This window comes from Tamandua tetradactyla, chromosome 15 (assembly GCF_023851605.1).
Source record: "Tamandua tetradactyla isolate mTamTet1 chromosome 15, mTamTet1.pri, whole genome shotgun sequence".
NCBI lineage: Eukaryota > Metazoa > Chordata > Mammalia > Pilosa > Myrmecophagidae > Tamandua > Tamandua tetradactyla.
The window spans coordinates 77,942,750-77,967,752 of NC_135341.1; the positions used below are offsets into that span (position 1 = coordinate 77,942,750).

General features: G+C 36.0%; 1 protein-coding gene and 1 non-coding gene across 3 annotated transcripts in view; both read right to left on the minus strand.

Moving 5' to 3' along the window:
* The window catches only part of RYK (receptor like tyrosine kinase), a 117,440-nt gene that overhangs the window by 6,252 nt on the left and 86,185 nt on the right, over positions 1-25,003 (minus strand). For both annotated transcript variants that reach the window (XM_077130165.1, XM_077130164.1), the window contains exons 11-13: positions 16,573-16,705; positions 15,273-15,382; positions 14,950-15,109 (exon numbers count right to left, since the gene is read on the minus strand). In XM_077130165.1, the coding sequence (XP_076986280.1) occupies positions 14,950-15,109; positions 15,273-15,382; positions 16,573-16,705 (403 nt within the window). The remainder of the gene's footprint in view (positions 1-14,949; positions 15,110-15,272; positions 15,383-16,572; positions 16,706-25,003) is intronic.
* Positions 11,791-11,981, minus strand: LOC143658114 (U2 spliceosomal RNA). The gene has a single exon (XR_013163138.1). It is a non-coding gene; the product is annotated as a U2 spliceosomal RNA (small nuclear RNA).

The following is a 25,003-nucleotide window of genomic DNA, read 5'->3' on the forward strand; positions in this document are numbered from 1 at the left end:
AGGCAGAGTTCTTGCCTGCCACGCCGGACACCTGGGTTCGATTCCCAGTGCCTGCCCACGTAAAAAAAAAAAAAATCAATGGAGAATTCTACTTGAAACAAACTAGCCTTAAAAAGTGAAGTCAAAATACAGTTTCTCACAAAAGCTGAGAGGCTATATCACTAGTAGACGGACATGCAACTGTAGGACATGTGATAGTACTTTGTGCGAAAGGAAAAATGATACCAGATGTAAACCTGGATCTACACAAAGAATGAAGAACGCTGAAAATGTATGGGTAACTATTAAAGATATTTTTTTTCCTCATTTAAAAATTTTTTAAGAGATAGGTTGTTTAAAGCAATGTCAATGTATCACAGGTTTATAAAATATAAAGAAATAAAATCCACATGGTTGGTGGTTTCTCAGAAACATAAAAACAGAATTATATGTTCTGGCAGGCAATCTCACTTCTTGGTAATAGCCAAAAGAATTGAAAGCAGAGAGTTGAACAGCTATTTGTACAACAATGTTCATAGCAGCATTATTCACAATAGTCAAAGGTGAAAGCATTATTCACTATAGCCAAAGTGTCTATCAACGGATGAAGAGCTAAACAAAATGTGGCATACACATAGTGGCATATGCATAGAATGAAATACTATTCAGCTATAAAAAGGAATGAAGTTCTGATACATGCTACAACCACGGATGAACCCTGAAGACATCATATTGAGTGTAACAAGCCAGACACAAAACGACAAATATTGTAGGATCTTGCTTATATGAAATACCTAAAACAAGCAAACTCTAGAGACAGTGGTTTATAGGTTACAAGGGACCAGGGTGAGGTGTAAAGAGGGAATTATAGCTTAGTGGGTGGACAGGTTCTGTTTGAAGTGGTGAAAAGAAATAGGAGTAGTGGATGTTGGTGATGATAGTACAATATTGTGAATATAATTAATACTATTGAATTGTACACTTAAATTTGGGTAAAATGGGAAATTTTGTGCTGCATGTTTGTAACTACATAAAAAGTTAAAAAAAAAAAAAAAAAAAAAAAGAAAAAAGTATGCCTGCAATAGCATAAAAGAATAGAGGGGATGAGTAGAAATATTATTACAAGGTGCTTACATTATATATGAAGTGGTATGTATTTGAAAACAGAAGGTGTATCTTGTAATCACCAAAGCAGGTTTCTCAACCTTTTCACTATCAACAATCTGAGCCAGATAATTCCTTGTTGTTAGGAGCTGTCCTGTGCATGGTAACATGCTTAGCAGCAGCCCTAGACTCTATCCACTAGACACCAATAGCACCTCTTTCCCCCTATTCTGACAACCAAAAAATGTCTCCAAATACTGCCAGCATTAAAAATACACAAATTGCCAAAATAAATAATGAAAGAGGGAGACTTCATTACAGATCCTATAGAAATCAAAAATAAATAAATAGAAAATAATGCAAGACTTCATGCTAATAAACTCAGTACTTAGATGAAATGAACAAATTAAATGAAAGATACAATTTACCAAGACAGACGTAAAAACAAATAGAAAATCTATATTGTCCTATAACTATTTAAGAAAATAAACTCATAATTAAAAACCTTTCTACAAAGAAAACTCCAGGTACAAAGTTTTCACTAGAGAATTCTATCAAATTTGAACGAAAAAAATGATACTATTTCTACACAAGCTATTTCAGAAAAGGAAGAAATACTTCCCAACACATTTTGAGACCAGAATTATGTTAATATGAAAACCAAAATGTTTAGCCTTTTGGAATCTGTTCATTAATAGTGAACATTAAGGAAGGGTGAAGTTCACCATTGGGGCCTGCGCTTCAAGGGTAAGGAAGGGGCAGGTACAGATGGATGTATAGTTTAAAAAATTCCAGAGACAGAGTCTACTGGAATTACTGGTTTAAGGAGAACAACCTAATCTGCTTAAAAATGGGACATAGTTTCAGATTAACAGATGGTTCCCTGGACCAGGTAAGTCCCAAAACCCAGAGGGGCCAGCTTCTCTAGTTCCACCCCCCATCCCACATTAGCGACAGCTCCTTCCAACATGAAAACGGGCATAGCCCAAATATCCCTAAGGAATGGGAGAAAGATCAAAGGTGACGGTAGAGTGAGACAGAGAAAGTAGGGTTTAACAAATGAGTATGAGTGCTGAATTGTTATACTGATATTTCTTTTAGTCTCCAGTACCTCAGAGCAGCTAGAAGTAAAAGCTAGAAATTGTGGAATTGTAACCTATACCAAACTCTGAAATCTGTTTTATAACTAATTGTTGTAACATACTTTGAAATTTAATGCTTTTTTGTATATATGCTATTTTTCACAAAATAAAAAGAGAGAAGGAGGAATATAGCAGAGAAGAAAGGATTTAATAAGCTGAGTATGACTGCTGAATCATTATACTGACATTTCTTTCTCCAGTTCCTTGGAGCAGCTAGAAGAAAAAAATGAAAAATCATGGAACTGTAACCCATACCAAACTTTAAAATCGGTTCTATAAAAATTTGTTAAAATGTACTTGGAAACTTACTGTTTTTTTGTATATCTGTTATATTTCACAATAAAAAAAGTTAAAAAATAGACTGTGGTTTCAAATTAGTACAAGTTAAAGGAAGATGCCTGCTCACATCCACTTACCTGACTCTCTTAAAATTTTACTATAAATAAACTTTAATAAGGACAGTGATAGCAAATGTAATGCTTTTTTTTTTTTAAAGTGCAATGTCCACAGAGAAGGTAGCTCACTGCACAGATAGAACAGAGCTCGTCGGGAGGCTGTTTCCACCTTTTCTTCCTGAGATGAAACAGGCCTAATATTCACAGACTGTGGCAACAGCTGTACGGAAAGGAATAATCAATCCTCGCTATATGTTGGAGGAAGAAACAATGGAAATTGGTAACAAATGGATACTGACACTTGGTACACAGGGAATAATTCATCCACTGACTTCTGCCAGTAATGCTGGTGGTGTCTGAGGTTTGGAACTGTGCATGGATATCATAACAGTATATCAGCATTTAAAACATGACTTTAAAAAATGACTTCTTGGTCACTGTTTGTCCACATTATTATCTCTAAGCATTCACCTAAGGTTCTCACAGTACATACTGCAATACTAACAAACCATAAAAAAGAACAATCAAGCCAAAGAATACACTGCAGTTTCATTTCCTTAAAAGCCAACAAAAGTGATTAATTATGTTGGCTCACCAACCCTTAAAACAAAATCCAAGTCCAAATGGCACAGGATGATTTGTGGAAAACTTGCTCTCTAAAGCCTTCCGATAACTGAACCATTTAAAATTAAGGCACTTATTCTATAATTTCCTTTGGGTTTGACGTCTTTGGAAAGAAGGCACTAAGAAGGTCAAACTGTTTTTCCTAGAGTTTTATGAAAGGCTCCTGCTACTTCTATTTAAAGGACATGTAAGAGAATAACAATGTTCCTCTATTCATCTTATTCCTTCTCCCCAACTTATGTTATTTTATAGCTTCCCAATACATAGTATGTAAAATGGATTTTTTCATTAATAATATATACTGATGTGACTTTTTAAAAAGTTTAAAAGTGAAATTTTCTTCTTTTTAATTTTGTGTTAACTAAAGTTAGGGCTTACGAATAAAAAGGTTTCCATTCCAGTAGTTCAGGAACTTACATCAACACAAAACTTTCTATTTAAAAAATCAGATGACCTTTAATTTTTTTGTCAGTATACTATATACTGGTGTTATAAGAATTCTAATTTTAAATTATCTCATCTGACCACTGTAAAAGTAGAATCAGGTGTTCTATGGCGAGATCTTTCTGTTAATACTAGAAACCTAACATCCCTTTCTTATACATGAACATGGGTTAAGAGAACCAAAACACAATTAATTTACTTTACCCAGGTCAAGTGTTTTCTAAGCTTGCCTAATGATAAGAATCATCTGGGTGTCTGTTCAAAGAGACAGATTCCCCAGTCCTAGACTAATAATTCTAAAGCCTAGAACCCAGTAATTTGAACAAGAGTTAAAAGTAGGACAACTGGGTTTTACAATTCAGCACATTTAGAAACTAGTCCAAGATGTGTAAGCACTGGGGACCAGTGGATAGTTTTTGTTATTTTATTATAATATGGCTGACATACAATAAACTGTACATAAAAGGCCCAATTTGATCGGTTTATATGTCACCCCCAGCCAAAACCATTACCACAATCAACATAATGAACATATCTATCATCTCCAAAAGATTCTTCTTTCTATAATCCTTCCCTTCTACCCCTTTCTACCACTATGCCTATTCACCCCAAGTAATCATTTTCTTCCTGTCACTATAGTTTATATTTTCTAGAATTTTACATAAATGGAACCACACCTGTGTATATACATATATATGTATTTTGCCTATCTTCTCTCACTCAGCATTACTATTTTGAGATTCATCCATGATGTAGCATATGGCAGTACATTCCTTTTTATTGTTAAATATAGTGTGTAGTAGTATAGTTGAAAACAGTATGCATATAGCGCAGTTTTTTTTCATCCAATCATCTCTTGATGGACATTTCAATAGTTTCCAGGTTTGACTATTAAAAATACAGCTGGTAGGAACATTCTGTGTACAAGTATTTGTAAGGACATATGCTTTCATTTATTTAGGAACAGAAAAACTGGATCATATGGTATTTATATGTTTAACTTTTTAAGGAAATATTCAAATGTTTTTCACAGTGGCTGTATACTATTTTAAATTCCTACCAGCAGTGTAAGTGAGTATCAGTTCTTTCTTATCACCAGTACCTGGTATAGTCAGTCATTTCAATTTTAGCTATATAAATTGGTGTGTAATTGTGGTTTAAATTGCATTTCCCTAATGATTAATGTTGATTATATTTTCATGTATTCATTTATCATCTGTACATTTTCATTAATAAAGTGTTCAAATATTTTTCCCATTTACATATTGGGCTACTATATTATTGAGTTTTGAGAATTCTTTATATATTCTGGATATATATATTCTTTATCAAATATATGATTTGCAATTATTTTCTCTCAGTATGACTTATCTTTTCACTCTCATAACTGTTTATTTCAAAGAGCACAATTTAAAATTTTTTTAAAAGTCTAGGGCCGTGCAACGGTGGCTCAATGGCAGAATTCTCGCCTGTCATGCTGGAGATCTGGGTTTGATTCTGAAACCTGCTTATACCAAAAAAAAAGTCTAATTTGCTTTTATGGATCTTGCTTTTGGTGTCTTATCTAAGAAATCTTTGCTTAACCCAACATCCCAAAATTTTCTCCTAAATTTTCTTCTAAAAGAGCTACAGTTTAGATTTTACATTTAGGTCAATGATCCATTTAGAGTTAATTTTTATATATGGAGAGAAGAGGACCGTGTGTTACCAATTAGGATTTTTTTACACAGTCCACTAAATAGCTCTCCAGGTATAAGGCTAACACTTCTGGCTGCAAATGTTCTTAAAATAAATGACCCAAAACAGTATCTTCTTAATGTCAATAATAACAAAAACCATAATTTTATTTCCAAAATATTAATGCCTAAAATGATACTTTCATCTCTACATATTTTTCCTAACACCTTTAATTCCTTTTAACCTGAATTTAAAAGGTCTAAGATTAGTGATGTGCAAAATCTGCAACCACAATGGAAACAAATAACCCTGGGGAATTTAAGCATTACTCTAAAATTAATAATGAAGCAATAATATAAAATAGAAGTTTTTCTGTACTTCAAAAAATAAGCTTCCTCTGATAACTACAGTTTACTCTCTGATACCAGTAGTTCAGGAGTCCACTCTTCATGGGTATATTGTAAATGTGAGGGTCTCCTGCTCAAGTCTACCTCAGGACATAGTCATGACCTTCCACGACACTAGGCAAGCAGGAGTATAAGAAGCCCTCCGCTGCACATGCAATTTCTGGGTAATTTTATAGATTTCTCTCCATCTTCTAGGTAATCTTTAACGTTCACTAAATAAAAGGAAAAGGAATATATTTTAAATTGTCTTGCAGTCTAAAAACTGTTCCCATGACTTAGAAAGGAGCTCCTCATTGCCACACACCATGCTAATGAGAACAGTGTGGAAGTCATTTCCGTGACTTGTTTTTCCCAAGAAAATGCTTTTTAAATACAATGTAATGCCACAAAGACCAGAAAACCAGCAAGAAAGAAACTCTGTGCATTCCTGATTGCATTTAGTCTCTCAATGGAATTTAATCTCAACAGCAGAATTATGCTAGCCACTGTAATTAGCTAAGTAATGTGAAGAAAATATAAATCAAGAAAGCTATTTTGAAAGAAAAAAAAGTCACCAAAAAAAGTCACATCTGATGAAAACAGAATAAAAACAATATCCAGAAATTCTAAAGAATGCCTATGATGATGTCATATCTTGGAATAATATTAAAAAAAGATTTATTACTAGTCAAATCTAGATCTGCATGCTTCCTAGGTTTACCAGTTAAAAGCTGATGCTAACATTATGGAACTCTAGACATAATGAAATATGGACTCCTTCCAGTCAAACTTGTGAAAACACAGACCAGAGACACAATGTTTTATTCTTAAGTTGGAAAACAGGATAATGTAGAAAGAAATAATGTAGAAATTTTTAATTATAAAAAAATATGGAAATGTCACAGGATTTTTCTTTTGCATGGGCAAGCACCAGGAATCGAACCCAAGTCTCCGGCACAGCAGGTGAGAACTATTCCTGCTGAGCCACCGTTGCACTGCCCTGTCATGGGTTTTTAAAGGATTGAGAAAATATTCCCTTCAGGGTGGCAATATCTTTTGTTGGGTGCTTCATTTTCACATAAAAAATAGTTATTTTACATGTATAGACAGACTCTGTTAGGAGTGGGGTTACATTACTGTGCTTATGATTCTGCATGAAGTTTATCAGCCCCAAAACAGATATGAAGCTCTTAAACCCCCAACTCCATCCCTAAAAGAAAAGCGGGAACACAGCATAATGGTTATGTGTACACATTTTCAATCCAAATTTTAAAAAGCAATCTTTAACACTTGTGCTTTAATATACATATTCAAAAATTATTCAATCCCAGAGAGCTGAAAGATGGATTTTTACACTAACCAACACGTGACAGTCATAAGAAACAAAAAGATGCTCCCATTTCTTCTGATCCCAATTATTCAAGCCAAAAAAGATTCAAAGAATATATAATTTTTTAAAAAAGAAAACAAATTTACATGAATCATAAAAGAAAAATCTGGGCAAGTGAAGTCATCAATATGGTGACATAAGACATCCCCTGAAAAAGTTTCTCCAGAGAATGAGCAAATAAAAGGGCAAATCCCACTTGCATAGAACTCTAAGGAATGATAGAGACTGGAGAAGGATTCCACAAACGCTAAATTAAAGAAAAATATCAGGTAGAAAATTTTCATCCTGAACCCACCAGTTTGGAACCCTCCCTCTCTCACTGGGTCTTCCACAGGTTGGGAGTTGTGCCAAGGCAGCAGAGCCAGGGTCCCTCCTGCCACGAGGGCAGACTATAGAGCCACTTACAGCAGCAAATTAGAACCTAATGCATACTCAGGCAGAGGGACCCAAGTCCACAGAGATCCACTGCAGAACACAAGCTGCTGAGGAGGGCCGCACACAATGGGCACCTCCCCAAGGGGTGGGGCAGGGAAGAGAGACCCAGGCAGAACTGTTGGAAAGAGGTGTACTCACTCAATTTAGTTTCTGTTGGTCTGGGCAACCTTAAGGAGAAATAGGCTGTTTTGGGTCGAGCCACCCTTTTGGACTGACCCATGTGGGTCCCGGGGGCTGGGCACCCTAATCAGAAACCAGAGGCAGAAAAGCCTCAAAGAGTTAAAAAAAAAAAAAAAAAAAAAAAAAACGCGGGGGGGGGCGTTTGAATTGAACTACTTTAGGACAGGATGAGAACCAGAACTGAAAAGTTTAAGGAAAAGGGGGCAGTGAGTTAACAGATTAAGAGTCCCAGAGAAGGAACAGAGGAAAGAAAGCTTCTTTTGTGTAAAGAATTCCACAAAAAATGCAATCTTAAAAACGGCACCACATATCCAGGGCAAGAATCAGATGAAAAGCTGAAAAAGTCTGAATAAACACAGGCTATGCTAAAGGTCTAGAATAAGCTGGACCAAGCATCAAAGAAGAAAAAAGCCAATAAAAAAATAAAATCCTAGAAAAGAGGATGAAACTGACCTTCATAGTAAATTTATCAGGATAATCAGATACCCAGACATCAGCAAAAAATTACAAACTATACTAAGGAACAGAAAGATATGACTCAGTCCAGGAAAAAAATTAAAACTTCAAAGGAGACACAGAATTGGGAACTGATCAAGGAAATTCAAACAAATCTTCTAAATCAATTTAAGGAGATGAAGGAAAATATGGATAGAGAGATAAATGATAAAAAGAAGACAATGTGAGCATAGAGTAGAATTTGAAAGAATAAAAAGAAACATAAATTATAGGGGTGAAATGTATACTAGGAGATTAAAAGCACACTACAGGTATACAATATACAACAGCAAACATGAACAGGCAGAAGAAAGAATCAGCAAACTAGAAGATAGGACCATCAAAATCATACAGTCAGAAGAATGGACAGAGAAAAGAATAGAAGAATTTTGAGCAGTGTCTCAGGGATTTGAGTGACAGCATCATGGGTGTCCCAGAAGGACAAGAGAACAGAAGAGGGGCAGAAAGAACAGTTGTGGAAATAATGGCTGAACATTTCCTAACTCTTATGAAAGACATAATATACATGTGAAAGAAGTGCAATCTACTCCAAACAGATACACTCTAAAATAAACCTACTCTGAAACATAGTAATCAGAATGTCAAATGCTAAGATAGAGAATTCTGAAAGCAGCAAAAACGATTTGTCACATCCAAGAGATCCTCAATAAGACTAACGGCCAATTTCTCATCAGAAACCAATGAGTGGAGGCAAGAAGACAGTGGATTTTGTTATAAAAATGAAAAGACAATCTATTCAATGGGAGAAAATATTTGGAATCTACATATTTAACAAAGATTTAATATCCAGAATATATAAAGAAATCCTATACTCAACAACAAAAAGACAAACAATTCAATTTAAAAATGGGCAAAAAATTTGAATAGATATTTCTCCAAAGAGGATAAACAAATGGCTAAAAAGCAAATGAAAAGTTGCTCAACATCATTAGCTATCAGGGAAATGCATACCAAAACAATGAGAAACCATTTCATACCCATCAGAATGACTACTATTAAAAAAAAAAGAAAAAAGTACTGGAGAGGATGCAGGGAAATAAAAACACTCATTCATTTACTGGTAGCAATGTAAAGTGGTATAGCCACTGTGGAAGACAGTTTGGCAGTTGCTCAGAACGTTAAGTATAGGTTACCATATGACCTGGTGATCCTAATATTATATACTCAAAAGAACTGAAAACAGGGACTTAGATAAGTGCACACTGATGTTTATAGCGGTATTAGTCACAAATGCCAAAAGATGGAAGCAACTCAACTGTTCATCAAGTGATGAAAGGATAAACAAAATGTGTTATATACATGCAATGGAATATCATTCAGCCATAAAAAGGAATGAAGGGAATACATGAGACAATATGAATGAACCTTTAAGACATTATGCTGAGTGAAATAAGCTAGACACAAAACGGCAAATATTGTATGGTCTCACTGATACGAACTAATTAGAATAAGCAAACTCAGAATTAGAATACAGAATACAGGTTACCAGGGGCTATACTGGGGGTAGGGAATGGGAGGGGGTTAATGCTTAATTTGTTATGCTAAATGTTGATTCTGTTTAGGCTGATTGCCATGGTTTGGAAATAGATGGTGGTAGTGGTAGCATATTATGAGTGTAATTAACATCACTGAATTATATACGTGAATGTGGTTAAGAGAGAAAATTTTAGGTTGTATATATGTTACCAGAATAAAAACTTTAAAAGACAAAACATAAATTTGCATAACAGTGAAATCTATTGTAAACAATGGACTACAGTTAACAGTACAAGTATAAAAAGATTCTTTTATGAATTATAACAAATGTTACTAATACAGTTTGCTAATATTAGAGTATATACAGGAAAAAATCACACCTAATATAAACTATATACTAATGTAGTTGATAGTACAATTTTAATATTCTTTCATTAATTATAATAAGGGTACCATACTAATGCAAACTGCCAACAATAGGAGGGTGTATGGGAATGCTGTATTTTTCAGTAAATCTACAATTTTTCTTTAAAAAGACAAATCTGAGGGTGGCTCAGCAGGCAGAGTTCTTGCCTGCCATACCGGAGACCTGGGTTCAATCCCAGTGCCTGCCCATGCAAAAAAAAAAAAAGACAAATCTGAGCATTTTAAGAATTAACCATGTTAACAATGGGTATTCTCACCACTGCATGCTAAGTATGGCTCAGAAGAATTTGGGTCACAAGATATTTCAAGTAAATTTATGCCAAGACACACTGAAAGTAATATTATTTTAAAATTCATTACACTGGGAAGTTGCTCACCATTAAGATCATGGAGACTTTTAAAAATAAAACTCTCAAGTGTTTAAGCAGCAACAAGGTATTTAATATGCCTATATTCTGACAGAAGATAGACTTTTACATAAAATATGTGAACTCTTGCAAAATTGTAAAAATACTGCAACCATAAAAATATTTAATTCTAAGTATGATTTTGAAATATTCTGTTTAACTAGCTAATACAGGGCAATGTTCTCAGCTGAAGAGATAATAACGTTGCTTAGCAATATATCCTCAGTTCTAGTCTCACTGCTTGAAAGTATATCATTTAATCTAACTTTCACTTTGGAAAGCCTGGAAAATATATTTGATCATAAATGTTATTAAAAATAATATTTTAATTATGATTATGTATATTTTTATGCAAAGTTTTACAGATGAATGGTCAAATACATACAAACTGAATAATGTAAGGATATTAAAAAAACATTATTATTTATGTAGAGCTATGACTTGGTCTCTAAAATTAATTTTCAAGTGAGAAAAGCAAGGTTCAGAAGGATACATATACTGTGCCATCATTTGTAAGGAGAAAAATTAGAACAGGTATATGTACTTGCTTATTATATATGCTGAATGTCTCTGGAGCAATATATTTCAAGGTAATAATGATTATCTAGAAGGGGAAATGGGTAGCCAGGGAAGAGGACCTGGAATGAAACTTTCACTACGTATTTTTTTGTATCTTGAATTTTGAATATCATACCTACGCAAATAAACAGATTTGTTAAAAATTAAGCATATTTGGGGGTCTCCATTGTACAAGCTAACAGTACTACTGGTTATCTTCCACAGCCTTCTGAAATATTAGCTAATAAAACTCCTTTTACAAAGAGAATAATCAAACAATCTCTAATAACCTGAAGTTATAACATGAAGTTACATGAATTACTTGTAGACTGTTATCTGAGAAACATCTTCTATTTCCTGACCATCAGATTAGTTTTGGATTCACAACTGCCACCTTATCTCAGCTGAGGCAGGTAGTACAACTGTATTATGTTTCGATGAGTGAAAAAATCATAAATTTTCAAAATCAACTATTGAAAAAATATTAACATCCAAAGATGAGTGAATTCACTTTTTAAATGAATTATGGGACGAGATTTCCAAAGTAAATATTGAAGAAATATTTAGGAGCAGTGGTTTTCCTACTAAAGGGGTAGGCGAATTTGAAAGCTACACCATTCTTTTTTTTTTCATACATTTATTATTCCCCTGAAGGAGTGCACCATTCCTGGAAGTATTGCAATACCAGGTCGATGCGTGGAGTGGACGGAGCAAGCTCCTTTTCCATCTCCTAACTCCAAAAATCCATTTAATATACTGTCCTCGGATAGAGGACATATCAGATATTAAACTGATAAGAACAGATACTACACTTGATCTCAGCCAAGAGGCCGAGAAGCGATGAAAGCTACACCATTCTAACTGAGCTGATATGTTTTAGAACTACATTCTACAATCATTCAAAGTTAAATTTATTTTTTTCCCATAGAAATAGCTTTGCTTAATGCAGAAACTGATAAGGAATTCCAATTATAAATTTAGATATTCTGAATAAAAACTTGGCAAGTCTAAAAACACCTTCCTATCAAAAAGAGTTCAAATGATCTTCACTGTTGCTCAATATAGGAGCTGGGTGCTGGCCTAAAAATCAAATTCTCCTTTCCTTATACATATTATTTGAGAAAAATAAAAATCAAAAACAAAAAACGCAACTGTTTCCTTTCCCAAAAAAACTCCAGGTTTTCCTTAGATAACCATTAAAACTGTGAAAGCTGCTTTGCTTCTATTGCTTTTTTCAGAATTTTTAACTTCCAGACATTAATGTTAAAGTTATACATTTTATCATCAAAGCTCTGAAAAACAAAGCAAAAACAGGATAGGTCTAATTCCCCACTGCTATAAAAATCGAACCCTTAGAGTTCAGTATCTAAGAGTCCATAAGTATTTCCCTCCTCCCCCTTAACATGCCCTGTGTCTCTAGCTGTGAGTTTGTGGGCCACATGAAGTAGGTGTCTGTCCCACTGTTAACCATTACAGCTGTTCCATGAAATAGGTAACATCTCTTTCCATAATCATTCTTATTTACTCTGCCCATCTGACAAGTTTCAGATAAATTTTTCTTAGAGAATAGTTGGTCTTAAATTTTGTTAAAGTATCTTGAAAACATGTACAAAGATCTTAATTTACAGAAAAAAAACAAGACCAAAACATTTAAGTGAATTGTTTATTCATCAAGTGGATATATTTTATCAAGATACTTGGTATGTAAAAAAGAGTAATGTATCAAATCATCTACTTTCTGGAAATGAAAAAAAAATTAACTAATAGATTAGAAATAGAAAGATTTTTTTCTTTTCAAATTATTCTCTTCAGTTCGAGGATTTTAAACTGGAATATAAGTTTTCAAATAAGGAGATGTCAGAAAATCTCAATTTCCAAGTGTAATAGCTGAATGGTAGTCCCAAAGATGTTTCCACACCTGAAAGCATGGAACCTGTGCATATTACCTTAGATGCACAAAGTTTTGATTAAGGATCTTGAGAAGAAGCACTTATCCTGTATTGTCTGGGTGAGTGCTAAATGTAATGATACGTATTCTTATAAGAGAGAGGCAGAGGGAGGGATAGACACACATGGAAGACAAGGCAATGTACAGACAACCACAAGCCAAGGAATGCCAACTGCCACTAGAAGCTGGAAGAGGCAAGGAAAATTTCTCTCCTTCAGCCTCCAGAAGGAGTGTGGTCCTGGCTACACCTTGATTTTGGATTTCTGGTCTCCAGAACTGTCCGAGAATAAATTTCTGTTGTTTTAAGCCACCAAAGTTGTGTTAATTTGCTACAACTAGCCACAGGAAACTAATACAATAAGAAAAAGAGTATACTTAAATAGAAATCCTTAATGCATACAACCTTAGACGTAAAAGAATAGCCCTAAATTACAAATTTAATATATCACGACACAATATACAATGACCTGGTAAACTCAATTCTTAAAAGTTGAAACTTTGAGGTAAATTACTCAAAGATTTTCCATGTAACAATAACAGATATTAGTGAGTAATCACACAAGGGGATCTTAGGAGCAGAAGTTTTACCCACTGTGCCTGTTTCAAAGGATATGTGCCCTAGAAAAGCCACATTTTAATCCTGATCCATCGTGTACAGACAACCTTTTCTTCTAATTCCTATTCAGTACTGTAGGTTGGAAACTTCATTAGATTATCTCCACAGAGATGTGACACACCCAATTGTGGGTATTAAACTTTGATTAGAGGGAAATGTGACTCCACCCACCCCAGATTGTTTATTTTTCTTGAGTCCTATAAAAGAGGGATCCATTTTGGAGAGAGCCATGAGAGCCAAAGAACCCATGTAGCCAGACACCCTTGCAAATGAAGAAGGAAAACATGAAACAAGAAGCCTGGAGAGAAAGCCAGCAGATGTCACCATGTTCACCATGTGCCTTTCCAGTTGAGAGAGAAACCCTGAACTTCATCAGCCTTTCTTGAGTGAAGGTAACCTCTTGTTGGTGCCTTAATTTGAACATTTTTATAGACTTGATTTGGTGGAACATTTTCATTGTCTTAGAACTGCAACCTGGCAACTTAATAAATTCCCCCTTTTAAAAGCTATTCCATTTCTGGTATATCTCATTCCGGCAGCTAGCAAGCTAAAACACCAACCATCTAACTATTCAGCTACAGTAATAAAGTTCACATTGGAAGAGTCATGAAAATAAATTAATAAAGCTTAATCTTCCAAATCAAACTAAAAATTAAAATGACAGAAATTAAAGGCAATTAGGCATACCTACAAAATATATGCAAGTAGATGTGATCTCTGAAATTATGCATTGCTAAGTAAAAAGGATTCAACTTGTTTGAACTGTCCAAGTAGGTAGAACCACCTAGGAACTGAAAAAAGGGAGAGAGTGGCATGTGGGAAATTATAAAATAATAGGCCATAATACTGGGAGGCAGTCATTTGAAAAAAGAAACAATATATCTTTATGACCACTGGGTCATTCTGAGGCTAGGCAAGAAAAGAGCAACACTTAAATACCATAACCTTTCTAAGCTTCAATATCCTCATCTTTAAAACTGAGATAACAATGTCTACCTCATAGTGTTACCAATGTCCCCTTCTCAGGGTGAATTAGAGATGAACTGAAAAGAGATTGTACACAGTGTTGCCACTGTTTGGGTCACAGCTTCTCGCCATAAACTGGCTAACTGGGAGCTAATTACACTTGCTTTATGCATGAAAAATTTCAGCACTTAGTTGCTAGATACAAAAAAAAAAAGGAAAACATTTTAACACAGAACATTCTTTCACCATTTTGCTGATATTCAGAGGTCCTAGTACTTACCACATCACTAGCGCTGGAAAACTCATTATTAACTAGACTTTCAAGAGCCATCCACCGAACTGGCCTATTTTCATTGTCCCCTAGACAGTGATAATCCATGGGGAACAAGTCTCTGGAGAGGGCATTATCTGTGATCTTAACTTGAAGTGTATCATCGATACTGAAAAGTAAAGAAATGAACAACAAAAATCAATCAGATTATTAAACAGTATGGATATTGTTACCCTTGATTACAACATAATCCCCACTGTGTCTCTTGAAAAAAACTCCAAATCCAGGAAGCACCAAACATCAAATAACAGTGACAAGTTCATGGCACCTACACACAATTCCTAGCAGCTAGATCTTTGTGGATGACTTCTCTTCTGGCCAGATAGCTCATTCCACAGGCAATCTGAATGGCCATGTGCACCAGGTCTTGTTGAGAAATTGCCTGTGATAACAAAATGACAATTTTATAGGCAATACAAAAATTATGATGGCTGCCATTTATTTTACTTCACATTCCTACTCCATATAAAAATATTCCTTCACACATATACACTACTTTTTTAAAAAGCTACTCATAAACAAGAATATGTCTCTATAGCTCCCTGTACTTATAATGACACCCTTTAATATAATTTACTATTTACTTGACTGTCTTCTCTCATCTGTTAGGCACTTTATCTCCCCAACATCTAGCACATACAGTAGCTGTTCAATAAATATCTGCAATGAATGCTGAATTCTCAAGATAAATTCAAATGCTTATTATCTAATAACATCTTTTCTTTTAAAACAACAGCTTTTAGTAGGAGATAATCCCTTAGAGACCATTTTAAAACTAACACAGGTCTACAGCACTCTTCACTGATATGCTTCCTTTAAATACAGGCCAGTATTATGCGCTAAGGAGTAGAATTCTTCTTCAAGTGATGCTGATAGGTCATAGCCTCCAGCCAACTGTAGGAACTCCAGCTTTAATCCTGTCCATTTACATGCATATCATTCATACCAAGCCAAATACTCAGTGCAATATTTGAATTCATTTTCTCCTGAAACTGCACTAAGTACATTGTTATAAATCCTAAAACCAACTTAAAAGGGCTACAAGATACAGCTAGTAGTAAAACATTACCATCATAAAGCATTAAGATGACCAAAGACCTCACAGCTATGCGCACAAGCAGTGAGGAGAAGCAAACGCTTAGAAGACTAAAGTCGTAAAGCCAAGCATATAAGAAATACCCAACTGTACTCCACAATCTAAACCTCTAGTCATCACCAACATTTGGTACTATATGGACCCAAATGACTCTATAATAAAGTTCTTTTCCATTCTTAGCAGGAAGACCTAACACCAGGGCCCTCAAAGGAAAATAACCAAGACAGTGTTACAGAGGGTGTGAAGTTACTATGAATACATACACAATGAGACCGTAGAGAAAAACATCAGCATCAGCAAAGTATAAGCCTCAAGACAGTAATCATAAACCATCTTTGTTTTCTAAATATTTCTGAGTTTTCTTTTTTCTGTTTTTTTGAAGACCTTTAAATAGTTTAAACATAAGAATGTTACCACCTACTTTCAATTATCAGAAGCTACTGATAAATAACTGGTATTAGATAAATTTTTCTCACCTGAGGATTATTGGCCTCTACTAATTTGCACTGCCTTAAGAACAATTTAAGATTCCCCCAGTTCATGTAAGGCAATATCACCATGGGCTTTTCTCCTTCTTCTATACACACATGAGTAATAGGAAGAAGATTTCTATAAAATAAGAAATGGGAAAAACACAAGTGAAATTTTCAACCTCAGAAACTTATTTTAATGAAAAGTTCATAACAAAATAAAGATAACCTAATAAAAAGCCACAAATCTACTTAAAAACACGATTGTTAAAAATGTAAAATTATAAATGCTCTATATCTTAAACCAGATTTAAATGTTCCCAAAGTGTGCACTTTCTCGATAGGAAAAAATCATAAATTCAAATCCCTGTGGACTGGATTCTCTGAAGACACACTCTGGCCTCACTAAATCTTTATTCCAAAGGACAGTCAAATACACCTAAGAAACTATCATACTATGATGATATTCTAGCATCAAATTTTAAAAAAGAACCCCAATCCAGACTGTATATAATAGGAGACTCAAAAATTCTACAAGGCTGAAATTGCCACAAAAGCCAGGACATTGCCAGTTGCTCACATGGGATTTAGGATGACATTTTTGAATCCTAGATTTACCATTTATATCTGTATCTTTTTTCTCAGCCTTAGTTTCTTCACCTATACACAAGTATCCCACCAATAGTAAAAGGTTGCTATAATGGACAAAACAAAACCAAGCATACAGCAGACAATCTTTCTTCTATTTCAATTTCTGTTGCATACATACATACATTCCATCCTATAGAACTAATGGCATTTCTTCCCAAGGTGTGTGGAAACAATTGTTAAGTTTTCCCAAGGTTATGTAACTTTTTACAAAATTACTTCATTTTCCACACTAAGTTGAAAACTGATGGGAGGCAAAAGTTATCACGGATTTTAATTATTACACCCAGCTCTTTGTATTCTGTTCTATATATAAAAAGCACTTAATATTTGATAAACAAATGAGTAACAATAGCCTCAAAAATGTTCATATTCTTTAACTTGGCAAATACTATACCTAAGGATGTTTAATGAGGAAATATCAAACATAAAAAAAGCTAATTGAAGAGACTTCCAGGAAGATGGCAGAACAGGACAGGCTGAGTGTAACCCTGCTCCAAGGAACAGCTAGAGAAGTGACAGTAAAATGACTGGGACAGTGGTTCCAGGGTGTGAATGACTTGAGAGGGTCTTTTATACTATATAGGAAGGTCCTGGATGAAAGAGCTGAGGAGTTGAAATCCAGAGAAAAGAGTAAGTGAGTCCCAGCAGGACTCCACCGGGCACAAGAGGCTGTGCCCAGGAAAGTGTCTGACATCACAGCTAGCATGGAATATCAATCCCCTCAGCTCCACAGCCTACCGCACCTCTTTCCAAATGAAGGCCCAGAGTCCTCACGAGTACACAGACAGCGAGGTGCAGACAAGGAAGCAAGCCAAAGCCTCACCCCTTGACTGCCTCATGGCCATGTGTCCAACACTCACCCTTGACAACTGCCCCCTGCCCCCATGCACCTGAGCCCCGCCCCCATGCCCCATACATCCGCACCCCTCCCAAACCCTTGCACCCCACCCGCCACCATGTACCCACCCTCTGTGCACCCTGGGCACATGTACACCCCACTACCCCACACAATCAGCCTCCCTCCGTGCCCCACCTCCAAGTCCCCCACACCACACCACACCCCCAGCACATCACCCTTGACCTGTACCCTATGCCCCCAGGCACCAGCGTAGTGTCCCCACCCTGCCACACCCCCCACCACATTCTGTGCCCTGTCCCATGCCTGACCCACAAATACAAAACCTTAGACAACTGAGGAAAATCAACTTCCAAAGTAAACCTAACAAGATAATTAAATGTGTCAAAGTCAACAGAAAATCACAAAGCATATGAAAATGCAGACAAATAATAGTCCAGCCTAAAGACCAAGTTAAAACATCGGAGAAGACACGGACTTTGAACAACTAATCAAAGATGTTCTTACAAAACTAAACAAGTTCAATGGGTGAAGAATGTGAAAGAGTAAGTAGAAAAACAGCAAATATCACACAGATGAAAGATACTATAAACCAAATAAAAAATATACTAGCGACGTACAACAGCAGATTTGAAGAAGCAGAAAAAAGAATAAGAGAACCAGAGGACAGGGCAACTGAATTCGAATTCACAAAAGAACAAATGTAAAAAAAAAAAAGATAGAAAATTTGAAATGGATCTCAGGGAAATGATAGACAACACAAAGCAACCAAATATAAGAATCATTGGTGTCTGAGAAGGAAAAGAGAGGAGTAAAGGGCTAGGAAGATTCATTGAGGAGACAATGGGGGAAAAGTGTGAACACTAACAAAGGATGTAAATATGCAACTCAGAGAATTTCAACAAATCCCAACAGAATAAATCCAAATAAGGCCTATCACAAGAAACATTCTAATCAGTCTGTCAAATGTTGAAGAGAAGGAAACAGTCCTGAAACCGGAAAGAGAAAAGCAATTCACCACATACAAGGAAAACCACATAAGACTTAGTTTGGATTACACAACAGACACCAAGGAGGTGAGAAGGCAGTGGTGCGATATATTTAAGATTCTGAAAGATAAAGATTTCCAGCCAAGAATTCTTTTTCCAGCCAAGTTGTCCTTCAAAGGTGTGGGAGAGATTAAAATTTTCACATTTAGAAAAAGACTGAGAGAATTTGTCAACAAGAGACCAGCCCTACAAGAAATACTAAAGGTAGTTTTGTCAGCTGAAAAATAAAGAGAGAGGGAGATATGGAGGAGGGGACAGAATTGAAGAGTACTAATAAGAGTAATATAAAGAATAAAAAGAGTAAGAGGGAAAAGAATATAGAAATCTGACAAAACAAAACAAAACAAAAAACTCAAAGGATAAAATGGGAGATTCAAGAACCGCTTTTATAATAAAATTTTGAATGTTAACAGACTAAGCTCACCAATTAAAATATACAGATTGGTAGAATGGATTACTAAATATGACCCATCCATATGCTGCTTATAAGAGACTCATCTTAGACCCAAGGATACAAATAGACTGAAAGTGAAAAGATGGAAAAAGATGTCTGTGCTAGTTTGAAAGGATGTATGTCCCCTAGAAAAGTCATGTTTTAATCTAAATCCCATCTCGTAAAGACAGAATAATCCCTATTCAATATTGCATGTAACTAGATCGTCTCTGTGGAGATATCTCCCAATCAAGTGGTTGTTAAACTGGATTAGGGGAGATGTGTCTCCACCCATTTGGGTGGGTCTTGACTGGTTTACTGAAGTCCTATAAAAGAGGAAATATTTTGGAGAAGAGTGATTCAGAGAGAGCAGAGAATGCTGCAGCACCAAAAAGCAGAGAGTCCGCTAGCCAGCGCTTTGGAGATAAAGAAGGAAAACACCTCCGGGGGAGCTTCATGAAACAGGAAGCCAGGAGAGAAAGTTAGCACTTGACTCCGTGCTCACCATGTGCCCTTACAGCTGAGAAAGAAACCATGACTGTGTTCACCATGTGCCTTTCCAGATGAGAGAGATATTTGGACTGCATTCATCATGTGCCCTTCCACTTAAGAGAGAAACCCTGAACTTCATCAGACTTCTTGAATCAAGGTATCTTTCCCTGGATGCCTTAGACTGGACATTTCTATTGACTTGCTTTAACTGGGACATTTTCTCAGCCTTAGAACTGCAAACTAGCAACCTATTAAATTTCCCTTTTTTTTTTTTTTTTTTAAAGAGAGAGGGAGGAAGGGAAGGAAAGACAGAGAAGGAAGGAAGGATGGAAGGAAGGAAGGGAGGAAGAAAGGGAAACATCTTTAAACATTTTCTTGTTTTATTATATTTTGTTTGTTTGTTTGTTTTTTACATGGGCTGGGGCCGGGAATCGAACCGGGGTCCTCCGGCATGGCAGGCAAGCACTCTTGCCCGCTAAGCCACCGCGGCCCGCCCCTAAAAGCCATTCTGTTTCTGGTATATTGCATTCTGGCAGCTAGTAAACTAGAACAATCTTCCATACAAGTTGTAACCAAAAGAAAGCAGAAGTAGCTACACTAATATCAGACAACTAGACTTTAAATGTAAAGAGGTCATAAAAGACAAAGAAGTACACTATATATAATAAAAGGGACAATTCACCAAGTAGATATAACAATTGTAAGTGTTAATGCTCCCCACTGAGGAGCTCCAAAGTACATGGGGCACACATTGGCAAAACTGAAGTAAGCAATAGATGTTTCAACATTAATAGTGGGAGAATTCAATACTCTCCTCTAAAGACAGAACAACCAGACAGAGGATCAACAAGGAAATAGAGAACTTAAACGATCTGATAAATGAATTAGATCTAACAGACATATACGGATCATTACACCCTGAAAACACCAGGCTACGTATGCTTCTCTAATGTTCACGTTCTCCTGTTTGTACTGGGGCACAAAACAGGTCTTTATAAATTTTAAAAGATTGAAATTATTCAAAGTACATTCTCTGATCACGGTGGAATGAAGCTGGAAATCAACAACCATCAAAGAACCAGAACTTTCACAAATATATGGAGATTGAATAATGTACTCTTAAACAACCAAGAAGAAATCAGTAAATATCTGGACATGATTGAAAATGAGACTACAACAAATCAGAATTTTTGGTGTGCTGGTTTGAAAGGATATATATCCCCTAGAAATGCCATATGTTAATCAAAATCCCATTTCATAAAGGCAGAATAATCCCTATTCAATACTGTATGTTTGAATTTGTAATTAGATCATCTCCCTGGAGATGTAATCCAATCAAGAGTGGTTGTTAAACTGGATTAGGGGATGCTTTAGTTTGCTAGCTGCCAGAATGCAATATACCAGAAACGGAATGGCTTATTTAAAAAGGGGAATTTAATGAGTTGCTAGTTCACAGTTCTAAGGCTGAGAAAATGTCCAACTAAAACAAGTCTATTGAAATGTCCAATCAAAGGTATCCAGGGAAAGATACTTTGGTTCAAGAAGGCCAAAGAAGTTCAGGGTCTCTCTCTCATCCGAGAAGGCACACGGCAAACCCAGTCACGGTTTCTCCCTCAGCTGGAAGGGCACATGGTGAGCAGAGTGTCATCTGCTAGCTTTCTCTCCTGGTTTCCTGCTTCATGAAGCTCCCTGGGAAGCGTTTTCCTTCTTCATCTTCAAAGTGCTGGCTGATGGACTCTCTGCTTCATGGTGCATTCTCTGCTCTCTCTGAATTTCCTCTAATCTCCAAAATGTTTCCTCTTTTATAGGGCTCCAGAAACTTATCAAGACCCACCCAAATGGGTGGAGACATGTCATCACCTAATCCAGTTTAACAACCGCTCTTGATTAAATCACATCTCCAGGGAGATGATCTGATTACAGTTTCAAACATACAGTACTGAATAGGGATTATTCTGCCTTTATGAAATGGGATTTTGATTAAAACATGGCTTTTCTAGGGGACATACGTCCTTTCAAACCAACACAGGGGAGATATGTCTCCATCCATATGGGTGGGTCTTGTTAGTTTCTGAAGTCCTACAAAAGAGGAAACATTTTGGAGAATGAGAGATTTGGAGAGAGCAGAGAATGCTGTAGCACCACAAAGCAGAGTCGACCAGCCAGCAACCTTTTTGAGATGAAGAAGGAAAACGCCTCCCGGGGAGCTTCATGAAACAGAAATCCAGGAGAGAAAGCTAGCAGATGACGCCTTGTTTGCCATGTGCCCCTCAGCCAAGAGAGAAAACTTGACCTTGTACACCGTGTGCCCTCTCACTTGAGAAAGAAACCCTGAACTTCATCAACCTTCTTGAATCAAGGTATCTTTCCCTGGATGCCTGTGATTGGACATTTCTATAGACTTGCTTTAACTGGGACATTTTCTCGGCCTTAGAATTGTACACTAGCAACTCATTAAATTTCCCTTTTTAAAAGCTATTTGTTTCTCATATATTGCATTCTGGCAGCTAGCAAACTAGAACATATGGGATGCAGCAAAGGCAGTACTGAGAGGAAAATTTATTGCCCTAAATGCCTATATTAAAAAAGAAGAAAGAGCAAAAATTGGGGATTTAACTGCTCACCTGGAGGAACTAGAGAAAGAACAGCAAAATAACTCCAAAGCAATTAGAAGAAAAGAAATGAAAAAGATTAAAAGCAGAATTAAATGAATTGGAGAACAAAAGAATAGTAGAATGAAACAATAAAAACAAAAGTTGGTTCTTTGAGAAAATCAGTAAAATCAATGGACCCCTTTCTAGGCTGACAAAGAAAAAGGGACAGAACAATCTGAAAGCCCCAAAGGGAAGACTACTACCAAATAAGAGATAGCATGTAATAACTAAATGAGCACAAAAGAATGTTAAGAATATGAGTAAAAATTTATCTTATAGGAAAGCAAGATACAAAACTCCTATATATTTGCAGGATAACAGCTTCCTGTCACTCCGCGCCCCCAAACCAACACGGTTGCAAAGGTTTCCATGGTATTGTCAGCTTTAAGTCCCTGGCTCAGATCATTTTAACGTGACACCAGCTCACATCCATGGCACCTGAATATCTACAACTAATTCAGCCCTCAGTAAGTGATGTTTTCCTGCCCAAATCTTTTTCTCGAGAGTTTTGTACCCCGTGGATGGCTGCCCCACAGCATTCTGGCCTGCTTTAATGCAGTGCTCGGGCCAGCTCCCCGAGTCTTTTTTATTGGCCTGAAAAATCTTAAGCACTTAGTCAAAACTCTCCAGTGCAAGAGCATTTTCCCCATTGCAGCAGTCAAAAGTAATGGGTGACGCCCTCAGCGAAAGACTACATGTACTCCTCTGGTCTCCAACAATAAACTGGGGATGCCTGCTTTATTGCTGTGATTGGATCATAAATCTGGACAGAAAGTCTCACTTAAAACTATGTTTTGGGTAGCTCCATAAGCCTCCAAGGGAGCAATAACTCATAAGACTCCCATGAGAAAACCTCCATAAGCCTTCCCCAATACCCTTTAGAACAACAAAATGTTGGCTGCAAGATGGCACTTGATTAACAAATGGTCTAAAAGTTCCTGCTGGCAAACTTAACAAACATATTCCTCTGTGCTACTCTATCGCTTTGCATCCTTCAAAAAAAAGCCTTCTAAGCCTTCTACTTCTCTAATCACTTCTAAAGTGGTGTCACAGTGTTTCATGTCTACTTAATTGCTAACTAATATATTAGGTATGCTAAATGTCTGTTTGTTGGCTAATGTGTTCTAATTATTAACTGGTGTATTCCTACATTCGTATTGGTCAGATGTTCATAACTGTTACTGATTACAGAAGTTCTTTTGAGGAGGAAACCTTTGGGCTGTATTGAACATTGAAAAAAACTTTTTATGAGCCTATACGAAGGTTTTATTTATTTCTATAACATGATCTGGCCTCACTATGATTTAAAATTAAAATACTACTATTATAAAGTTAAAGTTATTACACTTAAAATTGTTCTGCAAACTGTAAAAATGGGATCAATCCTTTACTTGTTGTCCCTCTCAAAAATATTTAACAAAATGAATCTAATAGTTAAAAATTGTTGAGGGAAGAGCATGGGAACTCTCAGAATTCCATGGCCCTTACCTAGAACTTTCAAACCCAAAAGCCCTGTTCTTTCTGTCTTGCCTGCGTGATCAATGAAAAGGTTTTCTTAGATTTAAACTTGGGACATGATCAATGAGCTCAGTACATTTCCCAAAACTTAATAGTCAATGTACTTTAAAGTTCTTCGTAATTTTAAAATAGTATAGGAACAACAGAAGGAATTGAATGATTAGTTTTTAAATCGAACAATTGTATGCAATTTTATCCTTCTTAGGTATGTTCTCCTTTAAAAATCAATTAAGTTTAATAAAAATATAAATGAATTTTTTATAACTTTGATTACCTAAATTTCAAAAAATCTGGCTTTTGGTTACTTGGCCATTTATTACCTCAGCACATAAAACAAAATCTAAAATTATAATGAATTTTTTAATGTCAATCAAAATATTTCTGTAAATAAATGCTGTCATCAAATGGACATTTGTACATCAATGTTTATAGTGGCATTATTTACAATTACCAAGAGATGGAAACAGCCAAAATGTCCATCAACAGACGGGTGGCTCAACAAACTGTGGTATATACATATGATGGAATATTATGCAGCTCTAAGACAGAATAAACCTATGAAGCATGTAATAACATGGATGGACCTAGAGAACATTATGCTGAGTGAGTCTAGCCAAAAACTAAAGGACAAATACTGTATGGTCCCACTGATGTGGACTGACATTCGAGAATAAACTTGGAATATGTCATTGGTAACAGAGACCAGCAGGAGATAGAAACAGGGTAAGATAGTGGGTAATTGGGACTAAAGGGATACAGACTGTGCCACAGGACTGGATACAAA